Raw genomic sequence first — 24,068 nt, forward strand, 5'->3', positions numbered from 1 at the left:
GGGCTATAGAGGTTCAAGCTGCAGGATTATGGAAGCACAGCCTCTCTCTTAACATGATCTGCAAACTAGAAACCAAATCTGTGGCTGCTAGCATGTGAGCAAGTGGCAGAAACATCATGTCAGTGTTTATAGTGGGGGAGATACTACCCCTTTACCTGGCATGATGGGGAGGCTGGGGGACAAGTGTTAGGGTTGAATAGAATTGATTGCCTTAAACCCTGGGCCGTAGCTAGCTAGTTTCCCTGGGGCAGGGCATAAAGCCTCCTCTTTTTCCAGAGGCCAGCCTATGGGTGATTAGTCTTACACAAGTTAATCTCTACCTCTCAATTATCATGCCTCGAATTTCTAAGAACTCTCTTTTAGTCTCTGAATGTTCCTTATCTGTAGTATTGTCAATGCATTAATTCAATATCTCTTATTTATCTTAAAATATTAATGATAGATTTTCTTTACTTGCTTTAGACTTGATCTTTTATGTTAGAAGCTGTCCTCAGATCAGTGATTCTTCATTGTTGGCTAATATTGAAGAAGGAGGCACTAAAAAGGAACTTGAAGCTATGAACCTGTGGGTGAAGTTTATTAACTATGCATTGAATATGACTAAGCCATTTCCTTGGGGAATCTCCCCTCCCCCCCCCCCACACACACATACACAAAATCAATATTTTTAGGTGTTTCTTTTTGGATTGATCACAGTTCCTCGAGAAAGAGTATTTAATCTTCTTGGAGGACAGATATGTCATTGCCTTTGTTCTAGGAGCCATATTGAGGAAGTAGGTTGGGAATCTCAGCTTTCCCTATATAAGTATTTATAAAATCCCTGCAATCCTCTGTTGAATCTGGTGTCGTCTGGCCCAGAGACCTTTCTCTGTTATCTCCTCAGAGAGAAAAATATCAGTATACTTCCGAGGTAAGGAGGTTAGTCACCTGGCTAAATGGAATGAAGGAGAGGATCTGGGGACTTAATTTATTCTGAACAACATTCATCCAGTGTTCCATGTTCTATACTTCCAGCGGAACCTGATGCAACCAATTCCTGAATCTCTGAAGAATATTCTAAAGAATAAGCCAGTCTCCTTCTTGCATTTCCCTACTGCTGGCTCAGTATTCAGTCTTCCTGTCTGTTAACCACATACTTTCTTCCCAGCATCCCCAATTTTAGTGGTTATACCGCCCAACTCTTCTCTCTTATGGGCATAAGCCTTTAAAAAATAATCATTCCTTTACTTCTGTTTAAAGAAGTTTTAGAGAGTTCCCAGAATCCTAATAGAGTTATTATGCAGAGGAACTGAGATAATTTATGGAAAGAAGCTAGCACAGTGTCTGACACATAATCGTAGTGATTATTTTTGTTGTTTTTTTTATTATTTTATTCTGGTAAAATTATCCCTGCATGTAATTTTTTTTTGTGGCTCTTTATGCCTAAATAACATTAAAAGAGAAGGCCCTATGAAATCAAGACCTGTATAATTTATATGACTTATTAACGTCCCATTGCCACTGTTCTTAGGTTATCTATATGAGGATGATTATTTAGACTGAGCTTGTGAAAGAAACAGGGTTTGAATGTGTATAACACCTAGCCTCTAACATGATGGGGATTCCAGATCTCTTGTTATCATTATGCAAGTACACTTCTCTACTGGAATCCAGATCTCACTTACTGGTAAATTCTACTGACTCCTTTTGAAGAATGAATTGCCCCTAGAAGTTTGGTGCCCTGCCTCCATACTGTTACAAGCAGTATGCCTCAGGGTAACCCTGTGAGGTAAGCGATCCTACTGTGTCTGTGGGAATTTGTGCTGATGCTCCCAAAAGCAATTCTTAGTCCTTGTGTGATTTCTGGCCTCTGGAGAATTATAAAATAGAAGGCAATAGGGGAAAACAACAGTTTCAAAAGATTTCATGTTTTAAAGCCAAAGATTTCACTAACCTAAGCTTTGCTCAGACCTTTCATGTCCCTCAATGAAGTATATTTTTGGCTATGCCCCATAAACTACTCAAATAATCCATTAAGATAGCTGTAGAAATCAGCATAGCAAACTATCAGTGAGCTAGTTTAGTTATTCACCGGTTATTAATCTTCTCAGCTCAGGGTCATATTGTCCTGTCTTCAGCATTTTTCACAGTGTCTGATGATGTCCAGAGAGTTAATGGAGGTCCTGCAATGTGGATACAACAAGCATGATAATCTCTTGACTTGATGTCATTCCAGGGATCGTCTTCAAACTTAGTGTGTTGCCCTAGCATATGAACAGGAAAGCACGTGTGCTATTTATCTGGGTATTTGTACACTGTTCTGGCAAAGAAATGTCTATGGACAATGATAATGTCCTTATGATACTTTCACTAGCAGCAAACTGTTTTCAGCATCTGCTATCCTTTTTAGTAGCTTTCATTTTTACTTCCTCTTTGGCTTCCTTATAAATTTGAGGCAGATTTTGTCATTACTTAGAGACCCACAATATTTCTTTGAAGATTTATACAGACATTTTTCTGTAACTAAATTTTGCTTTTCCCTTCTCCAATCTTTGCATGTTTGGGGAAGCTGTTTCTCTCTTGAAATTCCTGCAGTTACAACATATGAACCTAGGTACAGTTGAGCTCAAATGATGATGTGATGATGATAGCTAGCTTGTATCAAATGCTTAAAATGTTCCAGGAGTATTACATACAGAATAGGACTATCACAAGCTAAGAAATAAATTAACTGATTTACAAGTTAAGTGACCTACCCCATCATCAGTCAGCTAATACTTGGCAGAGCTAAAATTTGTATCCAGATAGTTGTAACTCCGCAGCTCGGTTCGTTAACCTGTAAGAATCTGTTTTTTGGTTTATAAGAGTGGCTTTCTACCTAGAATATATACCCTCTTGCTACCAGAGTCTAGACAGCAATTTTCACTTTTGATGGGCATGGTGCAGGTATCTATCTATATACCTGAAAGAGATTCCTTTACTTAGGATTTCTTTCAACAGAAACATCACTTGTGATCAGGTAAGGTGTTGTCAAGCACTGTAAGGATTTAGACATTTACACGGAATGAAATATGGAAGCAGCTTTGTTTCTGCTAGACTCTTACTAACAACTAACATTTATTATGTGCAAGCTCTGTTTTCAAAACTTTATTATTAATTTACTCATTTAATCCTCAAAGTAGGAGGTATATGCTGTCCTTCCCTCTACATCTGGGGAAACTGAGGTATGAGAAATGATTCCCCCCAGGATCAACAGAGTCAGTAAGTGGTTGAATTAGAATTAAAACTCAGAAAGTCTGGCTTCACTGTTCACATAGTTAATCCGTAAACAAAACTGCCTCTCATTCAAGGGGTCCAATTTTCCAATATATAATACTTTGAAAAGAATTTTTGTTTTACTTGGAAATGTTTTAAATCCGTGTGTTTTTGCTTCCTTTTGAGCTGGGCTGAGCCTTCATTTACGGAGCTGTGTTCCATAAATAACCAAAACATTACTACCTTTGGGAGCGTTTGATAATAAAGTCTGACGATTCCTTTTTGGCTTTCCCAAAGCTGCTTCTTGTCCTTCTTCTCTTAAGTTCTTTTTTTTGCCTTATCAAGCTTGGCTCCATTGAATTCCTGGGGGTTTTTTTCTCCCTCTTCCTAAGTCTTGAGTCCTACAAGTACCTCTGGTTCCAACACATCATGTCATGTCACATTCTATCATAATAAAAGGAAAATTAAGCAAAGCTCATTTATACCTAAACATTGGCAGCAACTCAAACCCCTCTTTCACAATGAATTAAAGCAGGCAGTGAGCTGCAGTCATAGTGGAATGGAAATCAGTAACTTACAGGGCTTTGCAGTCAACCACACTGGAGGTTGAATTTTTTTTTTTCTCCCTCTAATGAAGTCTGTGACCTTAGGGAATATATTTAGCCTCTTAGGGAACCTTGGCTTCATCTTTTATTAAATGGTGACAATAATGATACCTATATCATAGGGTCATAAAGTGTAACTGCTGGTGATTTATTCATTCTACAGAGATTTATTGAGCACCTATTGTGTCAGTAAGTGCACTATGTAGAAGGTATCTGTGCTGAACAAGAAAGACTTGTTTTCTGCCCTCACAATGCTAACATTTCAGGGAGGTCATGAATGCAGCTATTTAGCACAGATCCTGGCACATATAAACACATAATATATGTAAACTGAAATGATGATAATAACTGTAGAGTTCAGCTATGGTTGGCCCTCATAGTATTAGCACCATTTCACCAGGAACTTGAAGTGATAATTCCAGTCTATAGGAACTAGGCATGCATAGGAAATCTCCTTACTTTCTATTTTTTCTCCTCATATAAATAATCTACTAGATAACCACAAAACAAAAGGGAAAATGTAATAAACAGAATACTTTACCACCTTGATAAATGTACTGCAACCTTAACCCTTAGTTAGAGTAGTAAAGGTAAACATTTTAACAATCTCTTTTAAATCACCTGCATTAAGTATTCCATTGACAGCTTTCCAGAAATAATAAATGAATGCAACCTCTTCCAACACCAGGAGCAATGGTCACCTTCATCATTAGCAAAGAGTAGTGTTGTCTCTTTTTATCGCCCAACCCTACAGATGTTACATTTTTTCTATTCGTGTTTTACCTTTTCCTGTAGCTAGTGGTTTAATGATTCTTTTTTTATGTGCCACCTTTCCGATCAGTTTCACAATGACTCCTCCTCCTGGTTAATTTTCCAGTGACATCCTTTCCTTTTGGAATGTGCATTTATGCAGTCCTCTGACTTGAGAAGGCAGGATATTGTTGGTGCATGAAGTGCCTTTGGTGTCTTTGGATTTAGCTACTAGCTTGAAGCATCTGGCAATCGAACATAAGCTCCAGTACTTGAGCATTCATGCTTGAACCAGAAATTACTTTGTCATCTTCACTGGCTTTTATTAAGCAGCCAACAGCTGTCTTGGAGCTATGACTTACTACAGTGAGCTTTTTCCCTTAGATTGTCACCCTCTTCTTATCCTCAAAATAAGTTTCTCCTTTTCCTTTCTTTCCCAAGCAAATCTTTGGCATCAAGAGTAGCAGTAATAATAGCATCTCACACTCGTGTAGCACTTTATGGTTTATGAAGCATGTTACAATCCATTGCCCCAGTTTGAATTTCGTAGTCATCCTAGGATGCCAAATACCATCACTTCCAAATTACAGATGAGACAACTACAGCTGAGAGATGTCAAATGACATCTTGGTGGTTATAAACTTAATCAGTGCTATCTGGCCAAACCTGAAACTAGGCTTTTAAGACACTACATAGATTGTTTTATACATTTCATCATGCTGCTATTTTTAGCAAAACCTTTGTCAACATCAATGCATCACTAAAAGAAGTGTCATTTATTCTATGAGAAATAATTGCCAGCTAGCATTTTTGAGATAAGCTCCAGGCCTTGGCTTCTTTCCAGAGAACTGAATGTCCAACTTATTTCTGACCCTGCAGCATTGTTTGGTAGCCTCCACCCTGGATAAAAATGGCAGAGTATTCTACTGGCTGCCATGTTGTACAAGTGAACATTGTTCACTGTATGAATGGTAGTCTCTAGCGATGTACAAAATTGCATGTCCTAACATGGTAGCCAAATGCAAGACAATCTCTTTGAGCCTGTTTGCTTCCCTCCCTAATGCAGAAGCAACTCTCATGGGGGTCAGTCTTAAGGTACAAGAGAATGGTGGAAATGGATAAGAAACTGCACAATGATCTACAACTACAAAGGGCCCTGTACCTTGTTTATCTCACCTGCTCTAACAAATAAATGAATTGATTTTTTTTTTACATATCTCTATATGAGTATTGGTCTGTTTGATGCTGCAGTAATTTGCAAAACTGTTCACTCTTTTGTACCACAGCTCAGAGGGTCACCCAAGGGAGTTGGCCTGAGTCATGCGAGTAATACATACATACTTGTCACAACTAGGTCAGAGTCTTGTCTCTCTATTTTCCCTAATAATTGTGAGCTCTTAGATTCTAATGGATAATCTAGGAAGTGAGTACATTTCCTGTAAAGTTTTAAAAGATTTATTGAGGAATGGACATTTGGATGTGCGCGCACAACCCTAGGGGTTTTTGTGTGTTTGTTTTAATTCAAGTAATTTGTTTCTGGAATGAAGAAGTAGTTTTTTTTTTGTTTTTTGTTTTTTTCAGTTAACCAAGGCCTAGCCAGAATATTGTTCCTCTTTTTGCCTTTAATAAATCCCTTTCTAAAGTATCTGACCGATTTTTAATGCTGATCTTCACTCCTCATTTTTAGATGACATTAGCACCAGAGTGCTTCCCTTATCATCATGGCAAAGCCCAGCTATCATTGTAGAGGACAATCAGTGAAGATGAGGGAAATGTGGGACTTAGGGTCAAACTAGCACTGTGGCCTAAATTCCAAGCACCTTTTAGGTGGGAGTAGCAAGATGCAACTTATCTGTAAATGACTGTATTTACACTGATACAGCTTGCCTGGCCAAGGTTTCTATTTTAATATCCTGAAAACCACAAAATGGAATGTTGCTCCACAAAAGGATGCCTTTTCACTTTCCAAGAATTGTGTGACTGTGTGCCTTCTCTTTCTGTGTGAGTGTCCTTTATTCAGCATATGATCTCTTTGGTGTTTTGGAGCAAAGGACTCTGCTGCTCTCTGCCTATGTCTTTCTTGCTCTGTTTCTCAGTATTTTCTTCTTCTCTTCCTGTCTCTGCTTTCCCATTCTCCCCCTAACCCACTCTCTTTTACGTAGATTAGGTCTGAGTTTTAAATTCATTGATAAATGTTTAGATTTTTATGTCCCCTGTACCTAATTTAAAAGGCATGAAAACTTGTAAACATCACTCTAAAAATAAAACAAGTTGCTTTATACTTCTCAATTGATTTTTTTTTTTCTTTCCTCTCTGGGTCAGCAACTCTCAATAGAAAGAAAAGTTTCCCTATCTCTGGTGTGGAAGATTGGACCAAATGTGCAGTGACCCTCAAATCTACCCCCAGAAAGTAGTTCTTCCCAGAAGAGTGTGTTTTCCAGCTATTTGCCACCTTCTCCTCAAAACGAAGGGCACTAACAAAATCTTAATCGAAGACTCTCCTAGTTTTCATTGTCCTTTCTTTAAGTTTCATTGAATATGCATACAGATCACACTCTGTAGAGCGCACTGCAGCAGAGAAAGAACTAAATGATGTCTTATCTGCCATGTGTACATAAGGGGCATTTCAGCAATTACAGGGGCCTAGGAGCTATTAATAGTTGTCCATCCTGAAGGGTTTCAGGAAAAATTTCACTTAGAACTTTAGACAAGCCCCCAAACAAGCTAGTCAATAGTGACTCAGACTGCTAGGGTGGGTGGAGTTGTTTGCTTTTGTTTTGCAGAAAGCTTTATAAATCAATCCTTCCTGCATCGAATAAAGGGAGGGTCACTAATAATGTCTACAAAGATAGTTAATACCCTCTATTTTAAGCTTCATATGCTCCTCAGCGACCTTTTCTCAAATCTATAAGCAAACAAAGAAACACTGCTTTAAAATGAGAAATATTGCCTCTTTCCCAAGATGCAGAGTCCTTAAACTGAGGAATTTGAAAACGTAGAAAATTGCTGACAGGAGCAGGATAAACAGAAAGGAGGGATGCTTTCTCTTTCTGCTGAGGATTCAGCACCACCTACTGACCAGATACTGCTCCTTCTTCATGTAGCAAGCTATGAATGAGCACTTGGTGTTACTTTGCATGTAATGACAATGGAAGGCATTGTCTATGGAATTCATTGTCCTTGCCTCAAGGTGTACATTTCATTTCTTTTGCAGTTTAGATAAATATTCTCTTACCTTGTATCAGTAGATACAACCAGATGTCCATCAGGTACAATAATGTATTCCTTTAATCAGCAAAGACCTCATTGTGCCATTCTTATGTATTGTCTATAATAGGATTTACTTTGTTTCACTGACACTAATGGGCTTTCTTTGGGATCTTTTTGCTCAGCGACTCATAAGGGAGAGTTACTCATGTAGAGTAGCTGAAGAAAACAGACCTGTAATCCCTCCTTCACAAACAGAAAGAATTCTAATTATTATTTGATGAGAATGTTTCTCCACGGTTGAAATATACCTGTGGTTCCAATTTTTCACTTTTTTTTTTTCAATCTCCTGTTGCAGAAAAAAAAAGTCATAGAGTAATTTTAACTATACCTTAACCTGAACATACAATTGATTTGTCAATGAAAATCTTTTCCAAGAGTCTGTTTAGATCATTCCTTTTCAATTGTAAAGAAAGCTTCACAAGAAAATGTAAGAGGGTAAATTTAGCATATCCCCTTCCTTTGTTATTGCTTGCCGCTTTGTTTGAGGAGTATCCTCACTCATAGAGGAAGCTTAGACTGCAGAAAATTCTTTCCATTTAGATAGACATCCCAGCTGAGAAACCCTCCTACTAAAACATGGCACAAATCCCAAACCCGGGGGTTTGTTTTCCCTGGTAGCAGGTGAAAATAAGAGGAAATGGGTTGACCATGAATAATTTTAAGACATATTATAACTGCTTTATTGAAAAGCAAAACAGGGGTGCCTGGGTAGCTTAGTTAGTTCTAAGTGCCGACTTCAGCTCAGGTCATGATCTCGCGGTCTGTGAGTTTGAGCCCCGAGTCGGCCTCTGTGCTGGCAGCCCAAAGCCTGGAGCCTGCTTCGGATTCTGTGTCTCCCTCTCTCTCTGCCCCTCCCCCACTTGCAATTTGTCTCTCTCTGTCTCAAAAATAAGTAAAAAATAAACATTAAGAAGAACAAAACAAGACAAAACAAAACCGTATTATTAGTTGTTGTAACCAATTTGGAGACCTGAAAGGCAACCAAGAGCATTTGGTGTCATAACGAAATAGGTTCTCTCTGCCACCCATTTTGAGCAGCAAATCTCATAGGGTTGATTATCATTTGGCTGCTCATCTCCCAAGTACCTCTACTTTACCACCCTCATTTGGCTTGTGCATAGCAGTGTCCATTTGTTGCTGCCAGGCTTATTAAACTGCTCTGTCTTGTGTTTTTTCCCTCATCCTTAGAAATAGACTGGTAAGCATTCTGCTCAAGGGTGCTTTGTCAATTGCTTTACAAAAGGCTCCCATTTGTTCTCAATCCGACTGGAGTCGGAATTTGCCTTGTGTTTTCTTCTGATGTCATTTATCAAGTTGCACAACTTGTTCAAAGAACCAGGTCGCCATATTACGTGGTGGTACTTTTTGGCATGAATCGATTAAAAACCTTGACTCGTGAAAGTGCCCTGTGCCATTGCTGTGTTTTTTTCCACTACCTAAGAAGGGCAGGTTTCCTTGTCTTCAACCAAGATAAAATCTTTGTTTCATTACTTCTTCAACTGGTTCCCTTTCCCTTGTTCATACAACAAATCACATTTTGTGTTACCAAAAAGAGAGGTAAGATAAAGAGAAAAATAGCATATGTTTAAAATTTTTTAAACTTTCAATTTGTAGACATACTTGCTCACTAGAAAACAAATCTTAATGAGAAATAAATGTCTAAAAGAAATCATACACATCTAAAGAATTTCCAAGGGAACAATAATTTATAACCACAATGGAGAGGTGGAAACAAATACCAAATGTGTAGATGCCTAATGTTATCTAGATGATGATACATTGAATATATATTATTTCATCAGCATATTTGGGCAGTTAAAGCTGTTTATGGCTAAAGTCAGAGAGCATGGGTCACAGCTATTGCCGGGAAACTGGGGGAGGTGAGGAATCTCTATCCAGATTTAAGAACTTTTTATTTCTTTTTTAATGTTTTTATTTATTTTTGAGAGAGAGAGAGAGAGAATGAGTGGAGGAGGGGCAGAGAGAGAGAGGAAGACACAGAATTGGAAGTAGGCTCCAGGCTCTGAGCTGTCAACACAGAGCCCAATGCAGGGCTCAAACCCACGAACCATGAGATCATGACCTGAGCCAAAGTCAGATCCTTAGCCAACTGAGTCACCCAGGCACCCCTAAATTTTACATTTTAAATGCTAAAACAATCTAAGTCCCATTTCTCTTCCATTCCATTCTCTTATTTTCCTAAATCCCTTCCCTTCCCAACACAGGGGAGTCTGCATAGTAGCTGAAGATACAGGGCAGTAAGATGGGTTGGAGAGCTGTATGGAGACGTGGGTCTTTGGGCCCAAAATCCCAGGACATGGGATAGTTTTGAATGTGGGCGCAGAAATGCTGGGCCGAGGGGACAGTTGACAAAGTTGGGAATTGGTTAGGCTGAACAAAAAATAAAGTGATTAAGCAAATAAGTAAATGATTTTTGGTGTTTTGTTTTCATTTTTTTAATTTTAAATCCAGTATAGTTAACAAACAAATTTATGTTAGTCTCAGGTGTACAACATAGTGATTCAGTAATTCTATACATTACTCAGTGTTCATCACGATAAGTGTAATCATCACCCATTTCTCCCATTTCCTCCACCCACCGCCCCTCTGGAAGAAACTCCATCAGTTTGTTCCCTATATTTAAGATTCTGTTTCTTGGTTTGTCTTTTTCTTTTTTTTTCCTTTGTTCATTTGTTTCTTAAAATCCACATATGAGTGAAACCATATGGTATTTGTCTTTCTTATACTGACTTATTTCACTGAGGATTATACTCTCTAGCTCCATCCATATTGTTGCAAATGGCAAGATTTCATTCCTTTTTATGACTGAATAATATTCCATTATATATAGCTACTACAACTACTTAATCCATTGATCTATGAATGGACACTTGGGCTGCTTCCATAATTTGGCTATAGTAAATGCTGCTATAAACATTGGTGCATGTATCCCTTTGAATTAGTGCTTTTGTATTTTTTGAGTAAATACCCAGTAGTGTGATTTCTGGATTGTAGGGTAGTTCTATTTTTAACTTTTTGAGAAACCTCCATATTGTTTTCTCGCTGGCCCAGTTTGCATTCCCACCAACAGTGCATGAGGGTTTCTTTTTCTCCACAACCTTGCCAACACTTGTTGTTTCTTCTGTTGTTGGCTTTAACCATTCTGACAGGTGTGAGGCAATATCTCATTGTAGTTTTGCATTTCCCTGGTGATGATGAGTGATGTAGAGTACCTTTTAATGTGTCTTTTGGCCCTCTGGATATCTTCTTTGTAGAAATGTCTGTTCATATCTTCTGCCCATTTTTATTTATTTTTTGGGTGTTGAGTTGAAATAAGTAAATGTTTTGAGGGTAAGATCTAGAAAAAATTATAGATGTATATGTGTATTATACATGTGTAGGTATGTGTGAGCACTCAGCTCTTTGGCTGAATGGTCCTAGAATCAATAAACACATGGTGTCCACATCTTAATTTATCAAAACCATCTTCCACTAAAAAGAACCAGTCCTCCCTACAGAAATTGCTGTTTTAAGCACTACAGCAAAGTGTAAGATGTGCGTGGAACATCTTACTGGGCCAGAAAGTAAGGAACTATTCAACCAATGAGCATAATGTCACAGGGACATAAGAGCCAGCTTAAAAGGACTCCCACTGGCCAGGATGGGTACTATTTGATCATCAAAATAAGTAACAATAGTAATGTATTACCACCCAAATAGGAAGCCAAGAGTAAACAGATGAATGAATGAATGAATGAATGAATGAATGAATAAACATGAGAGAGAGAGAGAAGTTCTTCCTTAAAGGAAAAAGTCATCCACTACATGTACAAAGAATGATGGAAACAGACTTGCCATTCAGCAACCATCACAGAGGTGGTTGCTTCAAGCAAGAATATTTAACAGATTGTAAGTCTGTGGGTAAAGGTTTGATGAATATCAGAAAATTGGTACAGTTTCAGAATACCCCCCCCCAACAAAATTCTAATCAGTTACACAGAGGGAAATTGTTCAATATGAGGTAGAGAAACCAGAAACACCAACATGACCAGATGATCAGGGTTCAGATGATCAGTGTGAAGATGAGTTCACAACACATCACCTGACCCAATGCACTTAAAAGATACACCACAGCATTTTAGCGTTGGTCCTGCTGAGAATATACGATCTAAATCAGGTCATGAGAAACATCAGATAAATCCAGGTTGAGAATAATCCTACAGAATGTAAGGCCTATGCTCTTTAAGACTGTCAAAGATTTGAAAGGTAGGGAAAGGCTAAAGAAACGTTCTAACTTGATGGAATCTTAAGAAGCATGACAATTAAATGCAACACACATTCCTGGATAAGGTCCTGGACTGAGAAAGGTAGCAAATTTTGAACAAGATCTCAATTACAAAATGGTGATGTACCAATTTTGAGTTCCTTATTTGGAGAGTTGTGTGCTCTTAGGAAAGTGTTCTTGTTTGTGAAAATACGTGCTGGAATGTTTAAGGGTAACGAGATCTCTTGTATGTAGTTGCTTTCAAAGGGTTAAGCAAAAGGCTAATGATAGTGAGTAAACATTATATATTATACATAATATCAGGTTTATTTATTATATACCATTACATGCAAGAAAGAAAGGAAAAGAAATAAACAAATGCAGTAACATATTAACAATGGAGGGGTCTGTGTGAAGGTAAAAGAATCCTTTGTATTTCTGGATACTTTTGTGTAAATTTGAAATTATTCAGAGATAAATTGTTTTTAAAATAAATTGCTTTTTACAAGCAAGAAAAAAATAAACCCTAAATGTCACCTTAGAGGCAAAAGTCAGTAATGAACACAGAGGAAGAGCCAGAGTATATAGAGTGAATGAACCCTTAGGTGGCTCCTTTTTTATGTTCTATGTACATAATAAGAAAATCAGCACAATACCTTCCCAATCTACAGCACTTCAAGGTTCAGGGCCTTATGTTTATCATTAACCAATACCACCATTCACAGTTTGTCAACAATTTATCTTAACCAGCCCTCATGAGTAGGTACAGAGCTAGGCTGCAGGGATTATAAAAGTATAAGATGTGGTCCCTGACCCCAAGGAACCTGATTGTAGGGGAGAAACTGAATATATGTAAATGATAGTCTTCAACAATGCTCAGGTTTAATGTTGAAGAAATAAAATAGTTGATGCTGACAAGCTTCACTAAAGGAAAGGATCACTAGTGAGTAGGGTGGTCAGGGAATCATCTGTCTTCCGAGCTCTAATAGGCTTTATCCAGCCTGGCTGGCCTTCAGTGTAACCTGACATGTCTTCTCTAATGGTGCCTACCTCTACTAAAATACTTGCAGAAATGGTGATTCATGTTTTCCTGAGGCAGCCCATTTCCCTGTTGAAAAGGTCAAATTGTTGGAAAGTTCTCTCTTACACAGAGCCAGAATATACCTCTTTGTACCTTGTACTTTAGGGCAACAGAAAATAAGTTTAGTTCATCTTCTGCCTATAAAGCCTTCACATATTTGAAGACTACTCTCATATCTCCTCTAATTTCTCTTTCTGTTTCAAACATTTTGTTATTTTAGCTGTTATAGATTTATTAGGTGCTTCACTACCCTACGTGCACTAATCTGCCAAGGAAGCCAAAGGCTGTTCCTAGCAAGCTGTGGTCTCATTAATGCAAAATACAACGGAACTTTTACCTTTCTAAGATGGAATACCACACGCTATTTGTGCAACTTAAGATCACATTCGCTTTTTTTTTTTTTTTTTTTTTTTTTTTTTGGCAGCTTCACAGACCCTGTTGACACTGAAATGTTCTAGTCTTTTTTACATGAGCTGCCAATCCAGTCTTCCTCCAGCCTGTACTTTTGTAGCTGATTTTTTTAAGGGTAACCTTTTGCCTTTATCCCTATTACATTTCATCCTAAATGAAAAGAATTGGTCCAGCTTGAAATCACTGTGAATTTGGACTTTCATCTCATGTTTAGGGTATTCCTTTTAGATGTGTGTTTTGTGCAGAATTGATAAATATAGTTCATCAGACACAGGTTTTATTTTTATTCCAAAGATGAGACCAACTAAGAGTGCACTTCATCCCTAGGATGTTACCTCCAGATTTATCGTGAAAATTAACCAACCATCTTTGTTGTAGCATTTAACTATTAAAAATTGCTCTCTGGCCCTTCACCCTGTGTCATTTGAGGGGAGCTGTCAGCTTTGACTACCTCATGGTTTTGAAGAATCCCATGTTTAAAATTCCATCTATAAAAATGAATTTAAAAAAGAAGACACAACCTAACTAAAAGGCATCATCAAAACCATTTAGTGAAGAAATTCACTAACAAAAGGAAGAATGAAGAGGAATAAAACACACATTAAGTACTTTCCTGGTAGTCACCAAGTGAATATCTTGGCACTGTGAATGAAAGTATTTATCAACTGAAATGAAGGAAGGGTTGGTATTGTATAGGGGAAGCAAAATCAAAATAGAATTCTTACCCTGTGGACTCACAGGTACTTGTTTTTACAAATAATAAAAGCCCTGGATCAGAAAGCTTTTCCATCAACAATGAAAGTCTGAATATAATATGACTTGGATAATAAGTGTTGTAATTTATGCATCTAACTGTTGACCTAAACATTAACAGAATTGAACATAATTGTCTCTCTCGTGGTTGTCATGCTCTTTAGAACAAAGCACTTAGTTTACATTCTGTCCTCTATTATAGAAAACAATGTAGAACATATATATTATTTTATTTTATTTTATTTTATTTTATTTTATTTTATTTTATTTTATTTTAGGGGGGTTAAACACTTGGTAAATATACACATTTCAAACATCATTCTTCTGGAGTTCTGAATTTATCATTCTCTGCAGGTTGAACCAAGAGCAAGCAGCAAAGTTTAGGTGTGTTGTTGGTCATGTTTATTGTTGGTATTTAATTATATCCAAATCCAGACATCAATTCACATCTTGAGTCCTAATTGCCTTTGAGAGTTCTATGCACAGAACAATAGCTGGAGTGACTCTTCAGAACAGAAGTCGTAAATATAGGTTCTTCCTCATCTTGATGAATTAAAACCCAAGGAGGGGAGACAGTTTTGTTTTGAAGAAGCCATCTGTTTATTTGTGTACAGCGTTTGTATTCAGATTTAAGGAAATTAATCAAGTGAAAAGCATCAGAATTCACAACATAGAAAGCAAGAGTACTGAACAAGCGTACGATTTCAGAAAACCAACTAGATAATGAGGTTTCAACCTCTTTAGTTTAATTTTCTCTAGTCCCAAGGAGACCTCTCTGGTGTGTATACACTGCATGGCTTGCTTTGCATTGATTCTTGCTGCTCGAGGGCTCAGAACATGAATCGGTGACAAGTGTTAAGTTAATGAATTAGCAGCTGTCAGCCCAGACTGTACCAGCATAATCCTTGATTTAGGGAACTTTTCTAGTCCTTGGTTAACCGGCTACTGAGTTCACTGATAATAAAATCTGTCCCCAATCCATACATGTGCATAAAGGGATGAGCACTTCTTCAGCCAACAAATGTCAATTAAAAGTGCGAGCCAGAATTGCATATGACTCTAGGCTTTGGAACATGTGCCAACTCCTTGTTGCTCACCCAGAAGTTGTCAGAAGTAGGGAGCGAAGACATTTTTATGGTCTTGAGCCTGGACATTTGACTCTGCTCTCAGAAGTCTGGTGTGTAAGCTTAGAGCTGGAGCCAGCATTTTAGGCATAAAGTCATAGCTGTTTTTTATACTTTGTTAAGGTAGTAACTTCATTACTCTTGCAGTAAAGCCCTCTGAAACTGTCTTCACCCCACATCCCTCTCGGAATTTCTTCTGCATTTAATTCAATTCACTATTGAATTAAGCAAGAGTACAAATTGCTGTATTATGCCCTTAGACTTGTTCTCTAGATGATTCGCGAATGGATATCATGTTTTCAGCTAAATGAAAGGAGGCAGCTTAGCACAGTAGATAGTTCCTTAACGGCTATTAGGCATCGGTTTCCCTCATCCGTTAAGTAGAGATGATAATAGTACCTATTTCTTAAGAATAAATGAAATAATCCACGTAAAGTGTTAATACAGTGTCTGGAATGTAAGTGGCTCACTTCATTATTATGAATGCTTTTATTCCCTCATTCTTTTTTATATCTCTTTTGGTACCAAGACATGGTTATACATACAATACACACTACACAATTGGTGGATGATAAATCAACAAATGAATGGAGGTTCATTAAGATAAGAACCTAAATTGTGAAATCAGTAGACAGCTGGTTAGAGGAAAATTAGGCAAAAGCTTGCCGAATAAAAACCATACACACCTATGATTTTAACCAGGAATCATTCATTCCAGTTTCCATTTTATAGATGAGGAAAATTTAAACTTAAAACTGAGAATTATTCTAAGATGTTTTGCTCTCAGTTCGTTCCCTCATTTAAAAATCTCAATCTGTATCTATAGCTGCAGGTCAGTTAATCAATAGAGCAAATGTTGATTATGTAACTTGTAAAGCCTCAGATTTTAAAATAAAGGATTTTACCTCCCATTACCTCTTATCTGACAATGCCTGTTTGTACCTGCTCATTTCGTGGACATCACTCATACAGCAATGAACGAAAACACACCAATCCATTTATGATCTTGTCCTATTTTTGGAAAACAGCAAAAGGATATCTTAACCCGAGATAATAATCTGTTTATGGGCACAGACTTTCCTTTTCTAATGACTTGAGATGTTTGCTTTCCATGGTTGGATAAGAAGAGGGCAGAAAAACTCTTTTAAATACTCTCTTTAAAGAAGTTTAGTATGTGTTGTTAGAAAGTAAGGCCCATCAAACGTGTTCTATGAGATATCATTTCAAAATTTCCAGCTGAGATTTTAGTTGGGGAGGTACACTTAATTAATATTTATATACCCCACAGCCTGAAATACAATCCTGTGAGTATTGAAGGGTATTAATATTTTTTCATTGTTTTGTTTGCTTTTGATTTGTCTTCTTTTTTAAAAAAAATTTTTTTCATGTGTATTTATTTTTGAGAGAGAGAGAGAGTGCGAGTGGGGAAGGGGCAGAAAGAGAGAGGGAGACACAGAGTCTGAAGCAGGCTCCAGGCTCTGAGCTGTCAGCACAGAGCCCAACACGGGGCTCAAACCCACAGGCCATGAGATCATGACCAGAGCAGAAGTTGAATGCTTAACCAACAGCCATCAAGGCGCTCCTGATTTGTCTTCTTTATTATGGTTTGTTTGGTTGATTTTGTCTGATTTGGTTGAGAGCGGAGAAATTTCTGGAATATGGCTGAATTCAGAATTTCATTCTTTAGGTACTTATGTGACCTTTACGTTTAATTCAAGTTGCTTTCCACCATTGTACTCTCTGACAACATTTATGAAATAATGTTGCAGTGGAAAAATAAAAGATCATTGGCATGTGAATGTAGTATTGGGGTTTATAAACTGTCTCAGCTACACAAGCCCATTTCATTTTCAATTAAAATCATAATGTAAAGGGTAAATTTAGAAGTGAATTTTTTCTTATTTTAAAGATGTAATCTACATATACAAATATATATAATTTTGTCAATGAGTTCATTACAGAATTTTTATATTACATTTATAATAAAAGTTGCTAAAATGTCTTAGTTTCAAATAGACTGAGACTATAAACTTAATAGTACATGATGCAGATTATAAAAATATGTGGATAAAGAAATAAACCTATATCATAGTAAGCAGAGGAAAAAAGATAAATCATATGTGTATCGTGTTTACAATAATGCAAAACAACTAAAAAACTATAAATCAAGAAGACAGAGGAAAATTATATCAAAATGAAAATAGAGGTTTTATCTGGACAGTAAAATAGTAAGTAGGATTTGTTTGGTTTGGTTTTGTTGGTCCCTTCTTTTAACTTTCTTGAATTTCCTAAATTTCCCATACTAAGCATTTATCACTTTTATAATAGGGAGAAAAAAAGCCAAACTTGAAATTAACATGGCTTTTCCCTGTTTGTACTCAACTGAATTACTGCTTTCTAGTGACACTGGGGAGATATGAAAACCTTTTTAAAGAGGCAATTTCTGAGCAGGACTGCCAGAAGTGGGCCCTTCTGTGAGTGTCTTCTGAGATCTAACCTCAGTGCTCCCCAGCTGAGTTTTGTTGCTCTGTGAAGGTTCTCATAATGAGTGTTTTCATCTTTTCATATTAAAAATGACCTCCTGGCCTGAGTCTCAGCTTCCCAGATGACTGAGGTTTGCTGGTCACAGCCTAAGAAAAAATAAAGCAAAACTACTTAGTGTTTTATCCTGCTCTTGGATCCTGCATTTTATTTCCACACAAGCTCTCAGGCTTTGTTGTTTGTTTGCCTTTGTTTTCACCCTCCAGATCCAACAAGGGTGATGGTCCCCCCTTCCAGTATGGATGTCACTGTTGGAGAAAGTATTGTTCTGCCATGCCAGGTAACACATGATCACTCGCTGGACATCGTCTTTACTTGGTCATTTAATGGACACCTGATAGACTTTGACAAAGATGGGGACCACTTTGAGAGAGTCGGGGGGGTAAGTATTAATATCAGACTATCTACGGGAAATTCAGTATGCAACTGAACTTCTCAAAAGTGACTCAACTTGTTTAGACTAACATGAAAAGAAATGTATGGTTATTCTGTGATCATTTTGTTCAAGCACCTTATTTTAAGAAATTCTTGGTTAATTCCTGCTCCTTTTTGCCTGATCAACATGGCTCCACTTACTTAGTGGAGCCTATATGGCAGTCCTCGTAACCCTCACAGCAATGCTATAGGCTAGTTATTCCATGCTGTGTATGAACGAGCAAACTGAAGCTCAGGGGAATTGTATGGCTTGCCTTGGCCTCAAAGCCCTAAATTGCAGAACTCAGCTTTAAACTTCAAAACCCAGGCTCTGTGCCCCATACAGTACCATATATCATGGCACCTGGTTAAGAAAAATATCTTAAGAATACTTTACTCATGTGTTTTTAGGCAGCTGATTAAACTCCCCTTGGAGCCACATCATTGCGACATTAGGGCTCTCTTTCTTGAATCTGAAAGTCTGATCAGAGTATTTATTATCCAGGTAATTTTGAATTCAAATGTTTGAATTTTCAAAAGCCTTACTTTCCATAAAAATACATACTACCATTGAACACATGCCAAGATGAGGTTAAATCTGGAAACAATTTGTATTTACCACACTTGTTCTCAAAAAAATTTTGGGGGGCCTACCACAGTCCTACATGCTCACTAGTAATGAAGATTCACTCTGACTGCCATTCTTATGGAGGGTCCAACCATAAAGCAGTGGAAAATAAGAATGAAGCTATGATCCGAAAAGCCTTCCCCAGCCCCTGCCATAGGAATCCAATGTGCCCGCTTCATTTTGCCTCACCTCCCCCTTATGTTGAGAATAAGTGGGCTAGTTTATAAAATTATCCAGATGATAGGTTGAGGATCTGCTTTCCACTCAACCATATACATTACTACTCATGTTAATTACTTGACTTACATTCTTGCTGCCTTTTCAAATGATGTCTCTCACAGAACACCAAGAGTTATTTGAGCATTTTGTCAATTTTCCCAGATATCATATACAACTGGTACTATTTTGGATATGTAGGAGAGAAGTTAGTTTATTCTATCTGTGGATGCCTTGGGTCATTAGGCATTCCCTCTTGGAACCCTGGTTGAGAAAGGCTGTATGAAATTGCCAATATTAAGCATTATGGACTTCTTTGATATGATGCAGCTTGGAAACCAAGTGAGAGAAATATTAATTTCACAAGGGCATTGAAGATATTAAATACCTTCGGGTCTAGAAAAGTTCATAGCCCAATGCCTACCACAAAAGAAGTATTTGATACATTTAAATAGTTGTACTAATTGAAGGAAGAGTAATATTGATGTTAATAACAGGAAACTATAAATTGAGAAAACTTTTCATAGATTAAGCAGAATATTCATTTTCATACTAAGACCAATGTCTTGGGCAGGAGAGATGCTAAAAATATTATCTCCCAGAACGGCACAGGCACCAACCAATTAGAACAGCTGCCTGACTCATTGAAATAAATGCCCTGCCAGTCAGACACATGAGGACTTTATGCTGGACTGGCTGTTGATCGGCCAGGGCTGAGGCACAGGTGGAGACACCCCTAATGGAGTCAAGCTCTAATGACCACCTTCCGTAGAGAGCTCTATCTGTGGAATCACTCTCGTTAGCCTTTCCTATGGGAAATGCTTGTCTGTTCTGTGAAACTCTGCTAACACCAATCAGTTATTGCTAATAAGTGCAAGATTCAGGACAGCACTACAAATTGTGAGAAATAAGTATATTAGCTACCAGGATCGTTCATGTCTGTAGAGGTAGGACTTGTCAATAGAAAAGGTAAGGAAGCAATTCTGAAGTCAAGCCATTTTGCAGTTTCTGCTTCCTGGGTCAGCATAGTGGAAGTTATGCTTGGGAGAGCCAGCCTATAGCAGTTTTTAGAAAAGCTGTTATTCCATTGTCCTTTGACAGCCTCCAAGTGCTCTGTCAGAAACAGAACAGACCACAGCAGGGGAAAATAACCTGGTGCTGTTTTGTTCATTGTGGTGGGAACATGAATGTAGATCTCAGTGAACTGTTTGATCTGGATGACTTCAAAGGAAAAGAGAAAGTTATTGTGGTCTCCTTGTGTGAGACTCTTTCCTCAATCCTGACTTTATTTTTTGTCTTTGTTTCAGTTTTACTTTAAAAACACAACTCTGGTCAAAATCTGTAAACAAAGACAGCACATTCTGTTAATACTTTGTTGTACTCTGAAATTTCCAGGCTATAGCTAGTCTCCTCGGCCCTTAAGCCCTTGGTGAATAAAATGGATTATTGGCACAGTGTATACATTTCCTTAAAACAAATACAGCTTTCTGCCTTCCCTGCACGTGCCCCCTCGTGAGGCATATTTTCTGTTGAAACCTATACTCAAGAGTCCTAACACACGAATGTCTTGGGTAAAGAAGTACCAATAATGGTGACGATGATGGCTTCTGTTTGCAAAGTGCCTGCTGATTTATCAAGCACTTTCATGTATATAGGCTCTTTAAACCTCACAGAAAACCTGTGAGATAGGGTAACAATTATTATCCTATTTTACTGAGCAATTATAAAACTTGATTAGTAAATACAATCTGAATGAGAACCCAAGTGTTAAAAATGAAACAGATTTCAGGTAAAAAAAAAAAAAAATCACAGCTCTTCTTGAATTAGATTTAATACCTTTGACATGATCGCTCATGGTCATCAGTAATACCAATTTGCACTCTGTGCTTCACAGTTTTTAGGATTTCACGTACATGTACGGTCTCGTTTGATTCTCACAACCTCACCCAGCAGGCCTAGTCAGTGAGCTAATACCCAGAGACTTTCATGAAATCACAGCCCAAGATAGCTGAGGACCAACCATCAACTTTCCCTTCACTGAATGCTTGAGCCTCTCTTCTCAACCTATTTACAACTATTGGCAGTTCCAGGTCTTCCATTGTCCTGGGTAAATTTGGGATGTGTTGCTCTAAAACAAAGGGAATTAAGTACACCTTATTTAGAATGAGAATAAGGTCTTTCTGGATGGTAGAGTGGCCTGACCTTACGGATTCACATCCCAGCTGTGCCATTTACTACCTAGGTGACCTTAGGCAAGTCATAGAACCTGTTTGTGCTTGAGTTTCTTCATCTGTAAAGTAAGGATAACAAGAGTACTGACCTCGTAGAACATGTGAGTATTCAGCTTTAATATATGGTTCCCATATTCTAATACTATTAAGCATTATCCAACATTATTGTCATTTGGAAGAACAGCAACAGGGCCAAAATAACCTATGTTATCTTGTTATCCATTGGGAGGTTAGAAGTAAGCATAGCTTCCTGAATCTGGCCTGTAGAGAGCACTTATACGCAAGCCACCTGTTCTCCAAGCTTTTGAATAACCACCCTCCAAGGTGTAGCCATGTTCTTTGGTTAAAATGCCACCTTTGCGATAACCTGCGGAGACATCTTGTCATATTTATTAAAAGTACCATGCTGGTGGATGAGTAGAAATATTTCTGTGGCACACAGACATCCATACTGGGATGTAATCAGTCCTATTCATCTGCTAATCAAACTTGCATTTGGCATTTGAAAAACAAATTAGCAGCATTCCACACTAGGTGATGCTAGATTTCCTTAGAGAGTCTGGTCCTCATAATCTTTTAATTCAAATCTGGGAGCAATCAAAATGCTGGCTATGAGACAGAGTTGTGCAGTAAAATGCAGATGCCTCCAAATGTGGGCTTGCCTCCCCTTTCTAAATATAGAGTTCCAAAGTATTGGAATGCCAGTGAAGGCTTCAGGCTCAGCACATATCTGAAGCAACCCACAGGACTAAATCGAGAGCCACCGTAAGTAGTTTAAGTGCTTCCAACATGGGTGCAAACTGCTCCAAAGACCCAGAGAAGCCACATACCTGAGGTCTTGTCTAAGGTGTGTCCTGAAAATGTTGGCGTTTTTATCTCTCAAGCAGGCTCACATATTCTTAATAGGCTATGGCTTGCATCACTAATGTTTTCATCAGCCAGTGTAAAATAAATCCATTAGTCACAGTGTCCTTCATGTGATAATGATATTTAGAGCTCATTAAAAAGTAATTGTAGCCACTTTCCCCTACTTTATCAGCAGGATTCAGCTGGTGATTTGATGATCCGAAACATCCAGCTGAAGCATGCTGGGAAATACGTCTGCATGGTCCAAACAAGTGTAGACAGGCTGTCTGCTGCTGCAGACCTGATTGTCAGAGGTATGTGGAATTCTGGTTTCTGTTCTTGAAACGCTTTTATGATATCTACCGCTGCACAGATTTCTAAAAACCTCACCACTTGAGAATTATGGAAGAAAGTCAGGTAGAAGCTGAACATTGTAAACAGTGGTTAACAGCCTACAGAAGTTCTGTGCGGATCTCTTTTTCATAGGGGTATCACCAGAAACTGCAGAGCAAATCCGGTTACTCCATACTGAAAATAACTCCTGTGAGTGCCCCGAGTGCCCCGATTTATGGCTGTTGGAGTTGATATGACCTTCTAGAATAATTTTGGATTAACAAAAGCAAATAGTTTAAAGAAGGATCAAACTGTGCCTTTTGATGTTTCATATGGGCTAAGCCAAATTAGTGATTTAGGGCACTGATATAACAGTGGCTTCAGAAAAATCACCACATTTTCTCAGTTCCCTTTTTTCCCTAAAGTTAATAGTTCTATACAGTTCTTAAAATATGCCTTTAGAGGAACTGCCCAGGATGTAGTAAATAAGCTGGAGGCTGATGACAAATGACAAAATGACATTTGTGAGATTTTCTTGAGCACTATCAGCATGGCCTAAGTTCAACCTAATGGCTACACAGGCCCTGCCTGAGCCCCAAGAAACCAGTTTATAAAGGAACAGAAGTAAATGGAGTTTTAAGAAATATTTTTTTAAGTTTATATATTTTGAGAGAGAGAGAGAGTGCGCGCACGTGTGCGCACAGAGGAGAGGCAGAGACAGAGGGATAGAGAGAATCCCAAGCAGGTTCTGTGCTGTCAGCACAGAGCCCGACATAGGGCTCCATCCCACAAACTGTGAGATCATGACCTGAGCTGAAATCAAGAATCAGACGTTCAACCAACGAACCACCTAAGTGCCCCAGAAATATTTTTATATTGAAATTAAAATCTTTGGGAAGCAGGATACGTACCAGAATCAAACCGATGCATGCACAAGGCTTTTCTAAAGTATTAAAAGTGCCTTTTGATGTTTCATCTGGGCTAAGTCAAATTAGTGATTTAGGGCACTGATATAACAGTGGCTTCAGAAAAAGTATTGAAAGTAAAGCCAAATCAGAACATCAAAATAATCTCTTGTCTAGCACCTCCTTCATCTGAACCCTAACTATTGGTGTTTAGGAATCTCTAGCCAGCAGAGTTTTGAGTGCAAGCATACAAAACTCCAGGGGAAATTAGTTGTGGAGGCAGGGTGAATCCGAGTGCAGGGTGAACAAGGTATTGTGGGAAGCAACTGAAGTGTTGCTGTGCCCTCTAGGCATAACCTGAGTGGGGGAGATGTGTGGGAGTTAGCTACTTAAACTCATTGTCAAGAGAGGTTAAAGAAAAATAGCTTTTCCATCCTGTCTGCTTTAGTTCCTCTTTAAATT

The 24,068-nt window shown here is 38.1% G+C and overlaps 1 protein-coding gene across 7 annotated transcripts in view; it reads left to right on the forward strand.

Annotated features, from left to right (window-relative positions):
- The window catches only part of LOC109254642 (contactin-4), an 893,345-nt gene that overhangs the window by 847,349 nt on the left and 21,928 nt on the right, over positions 1-24,068 (forward strand). For 6 of the 7 annotated variants that reach the window (XM_019428738.2, XM_019428734.2, XM_019428733.2 and 3 more), the window contains 2 exons: positions 18,240-18,415; positions 22,562-22,682. In XM_019428738.2, coding sequence (XP_019284283.1) covers positions 18,240-18,415; positions 22,562-22,682 — 297 coding nt within the window. The remainder of the gene's footprint in view (positions 1-18,239; positions 18,416-22,561; positions 22,683-24,068) is intronic. The other variant, XM_019428737.2, reaches the window with a different exon arrangement.

The sequence above is a fragment of the Panthera pardus genome, unplaced genomic scaffold (assembly GCF_024362965.1).
Source record: "Panthera pardus isolate Hobbes unplaced genomic scaffold, ASM2436296v1 HiC_scaffold_8, whole genome shotgun sequence".
In the NCBI taxonomy this organism is placed as follows: Eukaryota; Metazoa; Chordata; class Mammalia; order Carnivora; family Felidae; genus Panthera; species Panthera pardus.